Consider the following 15,824-nt stretch of genomic DNA (forward strand, 5'->3'; position numbering starts at 1 on the left):
TTACGTGGTGCAGCTGGTTGAGAAGAAGAGCCCCTTGCCCTGCGAGAGCAGCTTGTAGCAGTCGTTGTCCAGCGTCGACGGCGCGTCCAGGTCTATCGGCGGGCACAGCGACCGCAGCCGCGCCGCGTACGCAGGGTCAAGCCCAGCGTCCACCTGCACAAGCGTACAACACCGTCACATACACGATATACAGCGCCATGGCAGAGACCAGCTAGAGCCTAGAGGACATACTATGGCGGGGCCGGTGGTGGTGTTCCAGACGCGGTTGAAGGAGTTGCGGAAGGAACGGCCGATGGAGTGGGCGCCGGAGAGGACGACCACATCTCGTCGAGGGTGAGGAGCTTCTTGGCGAACATATCTGTGAAGGTCGCCGCCGTGGTGGTGGACGGTGGCAGGTTTTCGAGGGCCTTAGTGCCATTGGATACGCGGCCGGCGGGGACCTAGTAGTTGACGTTGCCAATGAGCTTGACGCTGTTCGGGCGGCAAAGGCGATGATGTCGGCGCAGGAGACCGTGCATGGGCAGCTTCGCTCGACGGCGGCCTTGGCGGCGTCGATGACCTCGAAGCCGCGGAGGCTGGGGCTGTTGGGCCCCACCTCGCGCTCCGTTCGGCCGCCGCCGGGGTTCTTGGTCAGAAGCACGGAGGCATCGTAGCCCTTGCATTACACACAACAGTACTAATTAAGTCGCCAATTTTATTTTGAAGTACATGAGTAAAAACCCATCAGGAAAAACTGTTAATAACTAATTAAGCTCAGCAATCCAAGGAAGGAATTTCTTTCAAAAAAAGGATAACTAAATACTTCAAATGTTTCGTCGGTGTGCATGTGTGTACATGTTTCTGTATAAATTCGTAGTAGTATTAATTACTGAAGTTCATGGCCATGTTCAGATCAATAATTGCATCAATGACCTGGTTTAGTTAATATCGCGTGTAGGTGTATTCATGTAATGTGTGTGTCTTCGTTTCTTGCTCGCCGGCGCCTTCAAAATCCCTCCTTCGCTTGCACTCGTCCCCGGTCTAGGGTTTGGAGGGAACAAGCACGGGGACAGAGAAATGGTGGGCAAGCTGACAAGTGGGTCCTATCATACGCCACGTAAGCAAAACAGGGGTCAACTTGATCCATACAGTCTTGGGACCTATAATAGACGGTTTTTATAACATAAGGGATACAGATATATGGTATTCGACTTGAGAGATGTACATGGACTTATTCCTGCAATGTCCAACCAAAAAGAAGTTGGGCCGGAGTCATAAGGCCGCGATGTGCCTCTGTTCATCCTATTGGGCTGGAATAAGTCTAATTTAATTCCCTCATAGGTTGGATTTAATACATACTCCCTGTAAGATGTTTGATTTTTTTCTTGCAATGTTTGACTATTTGTCTTATTTAAAAAACTATAAAAATATCATTTATTTTGCTTATGACTTACTTTATTATAAAAAACTTTAAGCATGACTTGACATTTTTTATATTTGTACTAAATTTTTGAATAAGACGAATGATCAAACGTTTCAACAAAAAAAATCAAATATCTTACATCATGAAACAAAAGAAGTATCTCTCAACTGTGAAACCGACTATAATTACTCCTTCAACTATTAAATCGTGCAAACTAACTCCTTGGCCATTTTGAGGAACTTTTTGATGATATGTCATCCACATGGAAACCCAATCGCTAGAAGAATCAAGAGTAAGCATAGACTCACGTATAAGTATTATGGAAAATTTTTTTGCATGTTTATCGATGCTTATCGTCGTCTTCGTCGGCCTTAATAAATTTTATATCATCTCATTCACCGCAGTCGACCATATCGCTCATCGTTGTCTCCCACGTGACCATCGATGCAGGACACTTCTACAATCCCAACGTCCTCGGCTCATATAGTAGGGAGGACCAACTCATAGTTGCACTAAGTGGGGCACATAGGCCCTAGAAGAGCATCGTGGAGCACGAGAGATGGTCGTTGGTGCAAAGCTTCTAAACAAGGTGGTGACAATACTGACATGGGCACGAGCAACACCAAGCACCTTGAATGTGTTAGCCTCGGCTGTGTCCTTGGCCCGACCATCGGGTGTGAGAGGTAGAGTAGGGAGGCTCACAAAGGCGTAGTGGACATGAGGCGGAGGGGTCAGGGGGCCGTAGTAGTTAATAACCGGAAGATAGATAATTTATTTCTTATTTTGCCTATGTTTATTTTTGTATCTAATTATTTACTTATAATTTTAGTTCGGATAATATTATCATTGCTTACAATATTATTGTTTTGTTTGTGGCTATCTATTTACCTATTTCTCTTGTATTATCATGTGTTTTTTGTTCACTTGCATTATATATTACCTATAGAAAATCTTGAAATTATATATATTATGTGTCTTTTTTTCATAATTAATAGTCAATATGCCCCTCATAATTAGATCTTAGCTTCGCCCCTAGGTGGCTCATCTATGCCCATGTAGAGATTCGAGCTATGGTCCTTGCACCACTCCACGTACGGCCCCGCGTGACCTCCTCACCCTGTTCGCCCCTTACATCCGATGAAGACTAGGTCAATCGTGCTACGTAGGCACCACCAGTGAAAATCACTCTCAAAGTCATTTTGCACTGGTTTTAATAGTTTGAGTTGTTATACTTGGTTTCATGGTTGAGAAATACCAGTCAAATATAACCTTCAGAGGGAGTCAAACTGGACTTTTCCAAGAGAAAATATGATGCAACAACTATTGGACTAAACATGGCCCATACTACCAGGCTTCCAGCCAAGGCCACATTACTTGTGTGGAAAACTACTAGCTAGGCATGGGGCCTATGGGCATTCGATCAGACCAAACAATTTGGTCATGGTCTTCGGTCTTGTAGTAAATTTTGGTCATCAAAAACACAATACCAATCGTTCTTAACAAAAAAAAAATGAAGACTGAGCGGCCGTCTCAGTCATGACCGAAAATCACAGCAATGAGGGAAGAAAAATCATAATCTTTTATCTATTTAAATCCGATTAGTTTTTTTATTTGACAATAGTACAATCGTTAGATGCTACTAAGTTCTTTATAACCAGTGTACTACGAGACATTTCACATAAAATCCGGTTAGTAGAGTATGAAGACCGAATTTATGACCCAAATTCTCGATCTTGATTATTTCGGTTCGATTTTTGTTATCGTTTTTTTTTTCTGTCCACAACCACTAGTGGTGGGTACACCCCGTACACGAGCACGTGCAGCGAGCTTGGGTAGTTACGGAATACGTACACGTCGACACGATCACACGCACAGATCCAAACGACTCCCGAAGCACCCGTGTCAAACCGACTAGTCCAATGGCGGCGACGGCGGCGGCTGCTCCGCCCTTCGCCGTCGGCGACCCCGACTCGCCGCTCCCCACCGCCGCGCTGCTCCCCCGCTCCAACTCCGGCGCCGTCCCCGCGCCCCGGCGGTCCTCGGTCTCCTCCCTCCTCCACCTCCTCCTCACCGCCGCGCTCGCCGTCGCGACCTCCTACCTCCTCCTCCTCCGCGCGCCCCTCTCCGCAGCGCCCTCGGCCGCGGTCGCGGTGGCCACCGTCCGGCCGCTGGTCAAGCTCGAGAAGCCGGTGGTTATTCTAATCTCTTCCGACGGGTTCCGCTTCGGGTACCAGCACAAGGCCCCGACCCCGCACATCCGCCGCCTCATCGACAATGGCACCTCCGCCGCCACGGGCCTCATCCCGGTCTTCCCCACGCTCACCTTCCCCAACCACTACTCCATCGCCACCGGTTTGTACCCATCCTCTCACGGCATCATCAACAACTACTTCCCCGACCCCATCTCGGGGGACTACTTCACCATGTCCTCGCACGAACCCAAGTGGTGGCTCGGGGAGCCCCTCTGGGTCACCGCCGCCGACCAGGGTATCCGGGCCGCCACGTACTTCTGGCCCGGCTCGGAGGTGAAGAAGGGCAGCTGGGACTGCCCGGACAAGTACTGCCAACACTACAATGGCTCTGTGCCATTCGAGGAGAGGGTCAATACGATCCTGGGTTATTTTGATCTCCCGTCTGACGAAATGCCGCAGTTCCTGACGCTCTACTTTGAAGATCCTGATCACCAGGGGCATCAGGTCGGTCCTGATGACCCGGCCATCACGGAGGCGGTGGAGCGGATTGATGAGATGATTGGGAAGCTTATTGCTGGTCTGGAAGCAAGGGGAGTGTTTGATGATGTGAACATTATATTGGTTGGTGACCATGGGATGGTTGGGACTTGTGACAAGAAGCTGGTGATTCTCGAGGATTTGGCTCCATGGATTGAGTTGAAGGAAGACTGGGTTTTGTCAATGACTCCGTTGCTAGCCATCAGGCCGCCAGATGACATGTCGCTGCCAGACGTTGTGGCCAAGATGAATGAAGGGCTAGGATCTGGTAAGGTGGACAATGGTGCATATCTGAAAATGTACCTAAAAGAGGATTTGCCCGATCGACTTCATTACTCAGATAATTATAGAATCCCACCGATAATCGGGTTGGTAGGCGAAGGGTATAAAGTGGAGATGAAACGATCGAAGAAAAATGAGTGTGGAGGAGCACATGGTTATGACAATGCTTTCTTCTCGATGAGAACAATATTTTTTGCGCATGGTCCTCGTTTTGAGGAGGGTAGAGTCGTGCCATCCTTTGAGAACGTGGAGATATACAATGTTATTGCCTCCATTCTCAATATGGAGCCAGCTCCAAACAATGGTTCAGCTTCTTTTCCTGACATGATTCTTTTACCGAGCGAATGATCATGGATGCATGTGACTGCTATGGTTTTGAATGAGAAAGGTCATGCTGATTGCTGATGGTATTTTCCTTTTGCTGTAGTTGGACTTGTACTCTTATCTTCTTAGACTTGTTTCACTAGTGGCTATTCACTGCTTGAATGCAAATGCTGCTAGTAGAGAGTATCTTTGTCCTTATGGGCAACATTTGCTGTTGTTATCATGTCTTATCCTTAGCAGTTTTCTTATGCTAAATTTGTCTTGCAAGTTAAATTAAGCTCACATTTCTGCTTAAGATGATGATGATGATGTTTATCATGTTGATAAGAGATTCACCAGTCCTAATTATAGCCAACTTTTATACACATTGATAATTCTTTCATTTGTGTATCTCGTGTTACCTGGAATCATAAATAGATAGGTGATTTTTTCTCCTTTCCTTGTATCAACGTAATATGCACATGAGCATTAACAAGTCTTTATTTTCCCGGTATTACATGTGTCGTAAGGTTTTTGTTTGTTTATCTCTCCTTATTTGCTTCTGCCACCAATTTGCTCTCTGCCAAGTAATTGCTATACTGTGTTTAGGTGTTCTGGCAAAGGCCAACAATTAAATATATATTCTATTCTTCCTGTTTTCTTTTTGTTTGTGTGTGCTTTGTGGGGCAGGGGGGGGGGTGAGCAAATAGGTTTGATTGCCTAGACTATTTTGCTAAAAGAGGCAGGTGTATGGATATTCTGTTCCATTCCTGGAAGAAAATATGACGAACCAACTTCTCAAAAGCATGATTTATATTTTGGAGGGCTGCAAATACATAATGTGAATATGTTATGTTCCATGAATGGTTTCCTTGAACACATCTATAACATTATTTCTACTTTCTTTTGCATGTCCAACTGTGTATGGTTAAAATAACCAACTAAACATTGTTGCCGATTCGTTTCTCTCCTATAATCTGAAAAGAAGCACCGGTTTGCTTGTTTGCCAACTTTTTTTGTGCATTCATGCATGTGTCTGTATAAGCTTCCTTTTCTTTTGTATCATACCTATTTCATTACATTAGTACTCCCTCCAGTCACCTTTACTTGTATATGTTGTTTCAGATAGCAAAAATGTATTAGCGATTTTGTTGGTTAGCGATGGCAAGTATTTCTGTCTGGAGGGAGTAATATTGTTGGTTCTATATATTGAACTCAGGATGATATGAGCTACCGTATTTTCACCTGTTGGTGATCATATGTTCTTTGTCTTATTGATAAAGAGGTTCAACCTCTTGAAGGTTGGAACTGCTTCCATGCTGCTGTGAGATTGCTTGTTAGTTTTCATCGAATACATTGATGTCAAACATGGTCCTTTGTTGGATTTCCATAGATTTCTAATGTTTTTTCTCCTCTGAAACTATAGCTGATGCTTGGTACTATAAATTTAATTTGCCTGCTTCTCTGTCTGTTTAGGCACAGATATGCACAGTACTTTTTTTGACTTCATTTTATTGCTCTTAGGAGGTACGAAGAGATATTGGTACATCTGACTGTAACTTTTCTTTTGGCAATATCTCATATCTTACTGTGCCTCCTAGTGCTGAGGTATGACAGATGAACTCTATGAGGTACAGCAAGGGCTCCCTCCGTTTCGTACTGTAAGACCCTTTGGCTATTTCTAGATCTATCTATTGATCAATGCATATTATTTGTATGTATGTCTAAATTCATTTGAATCTAGACAATGCTAGAAAACCTACATTGTGAAACAGAGATAGTAGCTCCTACCGTTGATGTATTGAAATGCACCACAAATTAACACTCCGAACTATAGTAGGTGCCTTTTCAAGGACCACGAAACAACTTCAGTTCTTGAAATGTCGTCATTCTTTTATCTAGATCAAAGATAATTTAAGTATATAATCATGGCAGCTCCTGGATTTTCCCCTGCCTGAACAGTAATAACAACATGACCCATTTGTATTTGTTTGGTGGCAATATGGGAATGCCTTGTTGTCTTATTTCCTTAAGTATTTTGTTTAGAACTTATTGCATTTGAGCTACTTAAAGAGTTGTTTGTCAGAGTATGATACCTTGCCATTGCAAGAATATCGTCAAAGCATGCAGCACAGCAACTTTAGAAACACCTAGCTAATCTGCACATTTGCTATTCGTGAATAGAGTTTCTTGTCTCTCCCTATCTTGTTGAGTTGGTTGTCTTGCGTGCAGTTACTATGCTAGCTGGGCTTATAGGAACAGACACGATAGACCATTTGGTTGCATTTAGTGCACAGATAGGGCATATTGTAAAAACACAACCAAACCTTACTATTAGATATATTTGCATAGCCTGTATGTATGGTAGTACATGTATTGTATTCCTTGTTTTACTTCTCTAATTAGGGATCTACTGTACCTACCTTGGCTATAATATATACACATACACCCTCTCTAATTGGGTGTGAGGTATTCTCCCTATCTCTCTCTACACTCACTAAGGTCACATACAAGGCGATTATTAACTGACTCTTTTCATTGCCACATGAGCAAATATGATGATATTAAAGAAAGAGAATGGAGGAAAGAGAAAATTGGTTGTTATGCATAGCAACGGCTTAGAGTCGATTCTTAGCGTTCGTTTGAGGAAATTTTGTTGCATATGGTAGATAGAAAGAAAAGAAGAGTAATAAAAATATTATGTTGTATCAGTATTATGAAAAAAAAAACATACCTGACTCTACCTTTTATACATACGCTTTTAAAATAAGTTAATGTTGTTGACGTGGATGAGGGAGAGTCAGTTCTAGGCTCTGCTCCACCTTTGAATATGCACTAAAAGCTCTGATAACCTTGATAGTTTCTTTTACCTATTATAAACAGAGTTGTGAGTTGATTTGAGTTTTTCAAAAGTTAAAGGCCTACCTCCATGGTAGTAGATTCTGCAGAGGTTGGTGCATTCATAAATCATCTTCTGGCTCTTCTGATCATCCTGCATTAGGTTCTGTATTCAAGAATGCTACCAGTTAGAGCTTAGGGGGCAAAATTGCTTCATTGTGGGAAGGTAAATGTCTTCATATTCTTCACTGTGCATGTTTGATTGATACTGCAGATTTTTGAATTTCTTTGTTACTATTATCCAAAATAACATTAATTACAAGTAATAGAATGTCCTGAATGGTTGTTCTATTTCCTTTCATTATTGAAATTTTCTTGATGTGCTTCTGATAATTGTCGTCTTTTTACTGAATTAATTGTCATCTTTTTAGGTGTACCCAAAAAAATGCACCAGCACTGAATAGTTTCCTGTAACTGCATGACTAGCCGAAGTGATCATGATGAGGTAATTTGTGTTGTACTTTCTATAGCATATTCAGTCTATAAGATCAGTTTATGTGGATGGAATGGTAACACTAATTCTCGCCTCATTTGATAAACATATTTATCTTGTTTTTTACTGTACCCCATTATTACTATGCGTAGTGCTGCTGATAATCAGCAGAGCCGAAGTTTTGCTATTTCACCCAGCTTCAGTGATAAATGCAACCCGACAGGAGCACGATGGTCATGCAATCTAGTGGGCCTCTGAACTTAGTTGGGTGATGTCCTGCAAGCAATGGGGCCATAAGTTGGTATCCGAAACTAGGCCATGAATAGATGGAGATAAATGTGGCAGTGAACACTAGCAAACGTGGCCTTATTCTAAGAGGCTGCTTGCAGGGACCGGTAACACCGTAATAGTGCAACTGTAGGGGTTATAAAGAGTGAGGGGCCAATTGCCACCCAATTTGCTAGTTTTAATAGGTTCTTTTATTGGTTCGGTGATGCAGGCAGTCAACATATTGATTATCCACTAAGTTGCAATCTTTAATTGCTTTGGTTTATATTAGATGTTTGTCCATGATTATGATGTATGACCTTAAAGATGATGCTGTATGAACTAGATCTGTCAAACGGAAGTGTAGGGCCTTTCTATACCGCTGTCATAGCTCTGTCTATGTTGTTTAGTGTTCTTCCTGTTTTATCTTCCACTATTCAATCCTCTGTGGCTCAATTCATAATTTGGTCTGCATGATTTCCAGGACAAACGAATGCCATGCTTTGTGTTTTCTTTTACGGATAGGTGTTTATTCAGTTAATTGAGGATATCTAGATAGTTCCTGTGCTTTGCAAAGCATATGGCTGTGCAGAGTAATTGTTCATATTTTGTCTTTTACCATCGCTCACTGTTGAAGTGATCCCTGTATCATTTGCAGAGTTCTGTGATAATGTGACGGTCTGCCAGGAGGAACAGGTGTACTGCAATCAGCTGCAGGAACCACCAGCCGGTTATTCTGTAGGCAATAATTCCCAAAACTGAAGGCAGCCTGAGTGAGCCGAACCTACTGTTTCTCTATTGATCCCTTGGTAAGTACTATTGACTCTCTTGAAGCTTGAACAATAAAAAATCTACCTCACCCATGCCACGCTTCTTTTCCTGCCATTTCCTTTCTGCATAAATTTCACATCCATTATTTATGAATTTGCACAAGCCACTATCAGGGCTCGTTCGCAAGACGGTGTGCCAACCAATCACATCAGTTCACGTAAAAAGAAAAAAGCTATTAGCACACAATTAATTAAGTATTAACTTTTATAAACTTGAAAATAGATTAATATAAATTTTTTTAAACAACTTTCATATAAAACCTTTTGCCAAAAAGTATACCGTATAGCAGTTTGGGAAGCGTGCACCGAGTGAATTTAGAGTCGGTAGTCTCTCGCGAACGAGCCCTCAGACATCTTCATCTTTACCGTTCGGGAGCACTCCCATGGTAACAAGAGAATACTCAAGCTTGGCAGAATGGCAGTCCATGAAATGGTGCAAGACTGCAGGATAATCTGTGTACACTTATTCCAAGGACCAAAAGTGAGCCTGTACTTGTCTTCTGTTACCCCCATACAGTGATCCTTTGCTCCTGGCTTTGTTCAATCAACCTCCAAGCCCATTCTCCTCCTGTTCATGTGTCTTGTGCCCACATTCGTAAAGCCCTAAACTGCACTTCACCAGTGTCCTCGTCAGCTGCATGCAATAGGAGCGCGGGCCCTGTGCAAGGTCACTATTGAGATCCCTTTTGGCTTGCTGATGGATACGGCTACCCAGAAATATTGTTCTAAAACCTTTGTCCTTGTTGCACTCACCCCTCATTGATTCCTTTTGTTCCTTCCTTTACGATCCCAATGCGATGCTTCTCTGTGCATACGCGAGGGCCTGTTTTGTTTTCGCATGTGACTTTCCTGCTTTCTTCCACCAACGCTGCCAAAGATGGGATATTTAGTTGGCATTTAATCGAGGACCCTGGACCTATAGAAAGGAAGTATATACGGTGGAAACCATGCAAACAACATCATAAAAGTTCTTAAAAATTCATACATATAGGTAAGATGATATTAGAGAACCATACAAATTTGTAAGATCAAACTCGACTTCGTTTCCGTGATATAAAAATAACAAAGTGAATAAAAAGACAAAAAAACAGGAATAGTGTTTTTTCATAGCTGTTTGTTAATTTTACATCTCACAAAGTTGAATTTGGTCATGCAATGTTGTGTAGTTCGGTAATATCATCTTACCTATATGTGTGATTTTTTTCTGATTTTTTAAAAACTTTTATACAATATTTTCCAAGTCTCCACCAAAGATGTGGTTTCCACCTCATATTTTCCCCCATATATATAGGTTATTTAGCTAGTTTGTTTTGTTTGTTAGGGTTAAGGTGAGGAGAGTGTTCCAATGATTGTCAAGCTGGCCTTTTCTGTCACCTTAATCATGAAATTCCTGGTAATTCCTAATGATTGGTGCCCATTATCCATGACGGGGTCACACCCACCCAATTATCCCTCATATGAGTGCTTATATGTACATTAAGCAATTTTTCTGAATTTTTTGCCACTAAATGGGTGGTGCTTATATGGAATTTATATGCCTAAGCTATCAGAAACTGAGATAAAATTTTCTAAAGAATTGTTCTTATGCAGAACTATGGCTCCTCATAGTCATATCTGTAGTCCCCCCCCCCCCCCCTCCCCAGCAGTCTGCTTCATATTCAGGTAAGGCATCATTGCTTATTTTTCATCAGTTTTTACCGGCCTTATTTTTCATCTTTGCTACTTTCTGTAGATAAATCAGCTAGAGAAAAAAATATACTGTGAAGAGTTTTTTCACCTGATCCACTGATCTAATTACTACATCATATTAATACCAATGCGACAACTAACAACTCAATATTAGCATTTCTTGCCAAGGAATTTTTGTAGAACCATGGCAATTCTAGCTAATGCACGAAGTGGTTTCCCTTTTGCTGCTTTTGCTCTTACACCATGCTTGCTAATTATAAGTTAACCTAGATAAACAAACTTAGGAGTCCTAGATTAATCTAGTGGCTTTTAAGAAAGCAAAGGGTAAGCTGTATTATACCACTAAGGTAATCCTGGCACTGGCTCAAGGACTGACTGATAAGCTCATGGCTTGGTGCCTTACAACATAATCAAAAGCTCCAATTCCTGGGACCTCCTATTAAACCTAAAACCATGATTGTTTGGTTGTGTTTGCTATTCAAATCACTGATCCAAAGCTAGAATATAAAATTCCCGTTCTTAAAGGGGCACTATATGCTTAGGGGAAAAGCCGCCTTTTGATCATGACTAAACAAGTGATCAGAGTGTGGTGTGAATGATTTTAGTACCGTGTGGTTTGCGTCCGGGCCGTCCGGCCACATCATTGCTTGATACCACAATGCTGTTCAAGAACCGATGCAAAGCTGTCGCCTGCATGAATATTTTTTCCCTGGCTGATTGAATGGGGTTGCTCTGCATACTGTGTGCCGTGTAGAACTGTGGTTGATATCATAGGTGGCCCAGCCAAAAATTGCAAAGCACTGGCGCCAATTTAATGAAACTTATATACAGTTAAGGGGGTGTTTAGATAGGATAAACTCTTTAGTCCTATGTCACATCGGATGTTTGGACACTTATTATAAATATTAAACGTATACTAATAAAACCAATTACAGAAATGAGAGCTAATTTGCGTAACAAATTTTTAAGCCTAATTAATCTATAATTAGAACATGGTTACTGTAGCATCACATAAGCTAATCATGGATTAATTAGACTCAATAGATTTGTCTCGCGAATTAGTCCAAGATTATAGATGAGTTTTATTAATAGTCTATATTTATTATTTATAATAAGTATCCAAATATTTAATAGGATAAGAAACTAAAGTTTAATCCCTTATCCCAACCACCCCTAAGCGTGTGCAACATCAGCATCAGTCTTGTGGTACAGTATCAAGGGGAGAAAAAGTAAAGATTGCACTCTTTACTGATGGTGAAGTGTTGCACGAGGGAGTTTCCTTGTGGGGCCTTGTCGGAAGCGAGAGCACTGGTGCTTATGCTATTGCTGCTAGCGAGTGATGCAACTCGGCATCTACATGTGCTCCGTAAGTAAGTTTGACGGGCGATCGACACGACGCGGCCGGGATTGCGTATGCAGCCCTGACGTGCCGGAAACTGAAGGAGATGGGGCCATGGGGGGGGGGGGGGGGGGGGGGATGGGGGGTGTGCGTGTGCGCCGCGGATTGGGCCTCAGTGGTTTCGTACCAGCGGCAAAGGAACGTACACCTTGTTGGCTGCAGCGACGTACGTACCTACCGACCGATTGCCGTTGCTGCTCTCTTTGATGATACTCTTGTGCTGTGCTGTTGGGTTTAATTCCGGAGTGTTCATTTGAGTTGAGATTATTACCGTTCGTTCGTGATGTTGTTTGTTTGTTTGTTTGGAGCAGGGTTTCGGGTGAGGAGCGACTTTGGGTTGACACTGACCTTCGCCGAACTATTCGGAAACAGTAGGTAAGTGATTGCATCTTTGTACTTTGATTTTACGAGTTTGGAAAGCACCGGAATTGCAAGAAAATATGCCTCATGTGTGCATACTTTATTCTTTGTGAAATGAGTCGAGGTGAGCCGTATGTGACGGGGAAAACTTCAAGCCAAAGGCTAACGACCTTGTGTATGCCCTAGATATTTGCGGCGTCTACTAACAGTATTTACTAGTACTATCTCGCTCGATGAATACCCAAAGTCTTGAAGATGAGACGCTGGGACAAGTTTCGATTATAACCCTATTTCCAGTCTCCACCTGTGAATTGGGTTTCTAGGCCCCTTTGATGGGTCGAAAAATCATGTTCTCTCATTTTCATATATTATAAGATTTTCTTGTATTGTCTAGACTCATATGTGTGCTTATAAATCTAACACATAAAAAATATATATTGATATATGAATTAATCTAGGTAAATCCAAAAAATCTTATAACAAGAACAAGATAAAAGCAATATGAATTAACTCATAAAGGTTGGGGTTCTAAACATATAACCAGAAATTCTAGACGGATGCGTAATTTCACGGAAGTATCAACTAGCTAACTTTTAATATAACAAACCCAAATAACCCTAAAGGGGTAAATAACTATTTATAAGAGTAGGAGGACGCCCTAGCGATCTCTAGGGTCGTGCTCCACTTGGGGCCTCTTGGACTGAGGTCCCAGACAAAGTTATAAGTCCATAGACCTATTACAGGTGACATAACCCCTTGCCATCCAGGATACAAATGGTGGCTGGTTAACTTCTTCCTCCGTCCCCTCCTCTTCTTCATCCCCCTCTTTTTCCTCCTCTACTCTCCCTTAAGGGGATCTAGCATGTAGAGGGCTTGGAGCCCCTCTAGCACCCATGGTAGATCTACCCCTGGTGAAGGGAGTAGGAATTTTGAATATTTTAATCTCGTAGGGAAAAAATTTTTCCTGCGAAAGCCTTTTGATACAAGGGATTGAATCCTATCCTTTCTTTTGAAATTTCTATTCGTATGAATTGGATAATCCTATAGAGATTTTGTCGAAAAATAAATATGAGGTTCTATCTCATATTTTTTTCTTCGTGTGAGTTTTAAGGTCCTCCGTGATTTTGAAGATTAGCAGAGGATTTTTTTAGAATACATTTTTTTAGGATGTTCTCATTGACCCCTTTGATTTATAGGAAGAAGATAGAAAATATAGTATTGTATCCTATGGTCAATTCCATAGTAAAGTAAAATAAGCAAGAGTTTAGACATATCGGAAACTTTCCTTTGGTTTAATTTTATCATGTTTATTATTTCTTATGGTGCAATCAAATAACTTTTTTCCTGTCCTATGTGCTTCTAGCTCCAGTCGAATTAAAAAATGCTGCTTCAATTCCTTCTCTTTTTTCGTTGTTTTTTATCCCGCGTTTTGAAGAAACCATAAATTCATATGTTTCTCACGTGTATCAATCGAACGACAATTTTAAAACTTTCATATGTTTCCGATTCCTTTATACATTCAATGAGCATGGTATTTTACTCCTATATTTTTCAAGTCCTGTAGAAAATCTTCTGACATGGCCATCAGGTGCAAATAGCCATTCTAAAATCCTACTTTATATCTTAGGATTGTCATTTGGTTTCCAGGAATTTTAACATGATATTTCTGTCTCTGCTAGTCTCTCCGCTCTACCGTGTAAGGCTAAAGCCTTTTAGCCTTACTATGCTAGCGAACATAAACACATATATAAAATACATATAGAAAATATAAATATTGATAAATAGATAAATCTAAGATACAAAACGGATGGAGTACGTAACTGTCAATTATTTCCATCCAAGAAGGATTTGAGGGGCCAATGCACTCGAATCCTTTATTTATCCTATCCCTATGCATTCGGAAATCTCGCGTTCCAAATGAGTCAAGGATTTTATTCCTATATATAATGTCCTTTGGATTTTTATATAAATGAAATTTATAAAATTGTATGGATATGGTTTTCAATGTGCCCATGCCGACTTTGAGAAGTCCAATACGCTCTCTCTCCAACAAGCAAACTTTCTCCATAATTCCTTATTTGTCGTGAACCATCCAAATGCAGTTTGTATGTTTTCATAGGGCATTATATGTATTTTTGATATTTTTTATTATTTGTACTCTTGGAGAATCAGGCAACCGCGAGGGTTGTTCCCTACTTCAATCTAAGCTATTAGCCATCGTGGAGAATTCTATATGAACCTATTGGCAGATATCCTTTTACTCTATTAGATCTTGGATAACCTAAATATTTAGGCCTTGGTTAGTTCCCAAAACTTTTTTTCAAAAATATCACATCAAATCTTTGGACACATAAATAAAACATTAAACATAAATAAACTTAAAAACTAATTACACAGTTACGGAAGAAATCTTGAGACGAATCTTTTGAGCCTCATTAGAAAGTAATTAGCCATAAGTGCTACAGTAATCAACATGTGTTAATGACGGATTAATTAGGCTCAAAAATTTGTCTCGCGGTTTTCAACTGGAATCTGAAATTTGTTTTGTAATTAGACTACGTTTAATACTTCAAATATGTATCCGAAAACTTAATGTGATGTTTTTGCAAAAAAATTTTCCAAACTAAACACCACCTTACTCCATTCTTCCCTGACAGTAGTTTTAGCGTTGAATTTGACCTGGAAATAGCGTATTTTATAGGGTGGAGTCCACTATACATCTTTAATATTACTTAATTTTTAATTTTTTTTTACATTATTGGGGAAGTGCCTTAAGGTGCGCCATTTTCTAGCGTGAAATTACCGTAAATTTTTCATTTTATTAATTTCTTCTCCTAGCCATAGAACCAATAATTGTTAGTTCGCCTCTTTATTTTTCTCTCGTTTCTATCTGTATTAATGAAGAGTATATCCGTATTAATGAGGGGTATGGCAGTATTTTATTCTTTTGATTAATATGTCTTTGATTAGCTAAAATTATAATATCTTATTGGATGGAGAGGTATTGGATACGGAAAGTGTGTGCTGATTCACTGATATACGATCTCATCTATTCATTTTCTTTTACTTATGCTCATAAGCTAAAATTTAAATTTTCAATATTAAATTTAGAATAGATTTTAGAGATTTTCTCATCGTAGTTTATTTTTCAGCCTTTACACTAAGAATACTTATATAAAAGTATTTATTATAAATTATTTTTAATTTGTAAATATGTCGTTTAACTTTTTTG

General features: G+C 40.6%; 1 protein-coding gene, 1 long non-coding RNA gene and 1 pseudogene across 2 annotated transcripts; 2 read left to right on the forward strand and 1 right to left on the reverse strand.

The window, feature by feature from the left end:
• LOC102700291 lies at positions 1-2,073 on the reverse strand (annotated as a pseudogene).
• A 1,186-nt stretch (positions 2,074-3,259) lies between these two features.
• On the forward strand, positions 3,260-5,032 carry LOC102700578 (ectonucleotide pyrophosphatase/phosphodiesterase family member 3-like). The gene has a single exon (XM_006645538.2). The coding sequence runs from the start codon at positions 3,322-3,324 to the stop codon at positions 4,759-4,761; it is 1,440 nt and encodes a 479-aa protein (XP_006645601.2). The 5' UTR covers positions 3,260-3,321; the 3' UTR covers positions 4,762-5,032.
• Positions 5,033-7,806: 2,774 nt separating this feature from the next.
• LOC107303585 lies at positions 7,807-10,784 on the forward strand. Its single transcript, XR_001549545.2, has 3 exons — positions 7,807-8,059; positions 8,973-9,123; positions 10,735-10,784. It is a non-coding gene; the product is annotated as an uncharacterized LOC107303585 (long non-coding RNA).
• The last annotated feature ends 5,040 nt before the right edge of the window (positions 10,785-15,824 follow it).

The sequence above is a fragment of the Oryza brachyantha genome, chromosome 1, assembly GCF_000231095.2.
Source record: "Oryza brachyantha chromosome 1, ObraRS2, whole genome shotgun sequence".
In the NCBI taxonomy this organism is placed as follows: Eukaryota; Viridiplantae; Streptophyta; class Magnoliopsida; order Poales; family Poaceae; genus Oryza; species Oryza brachyantha.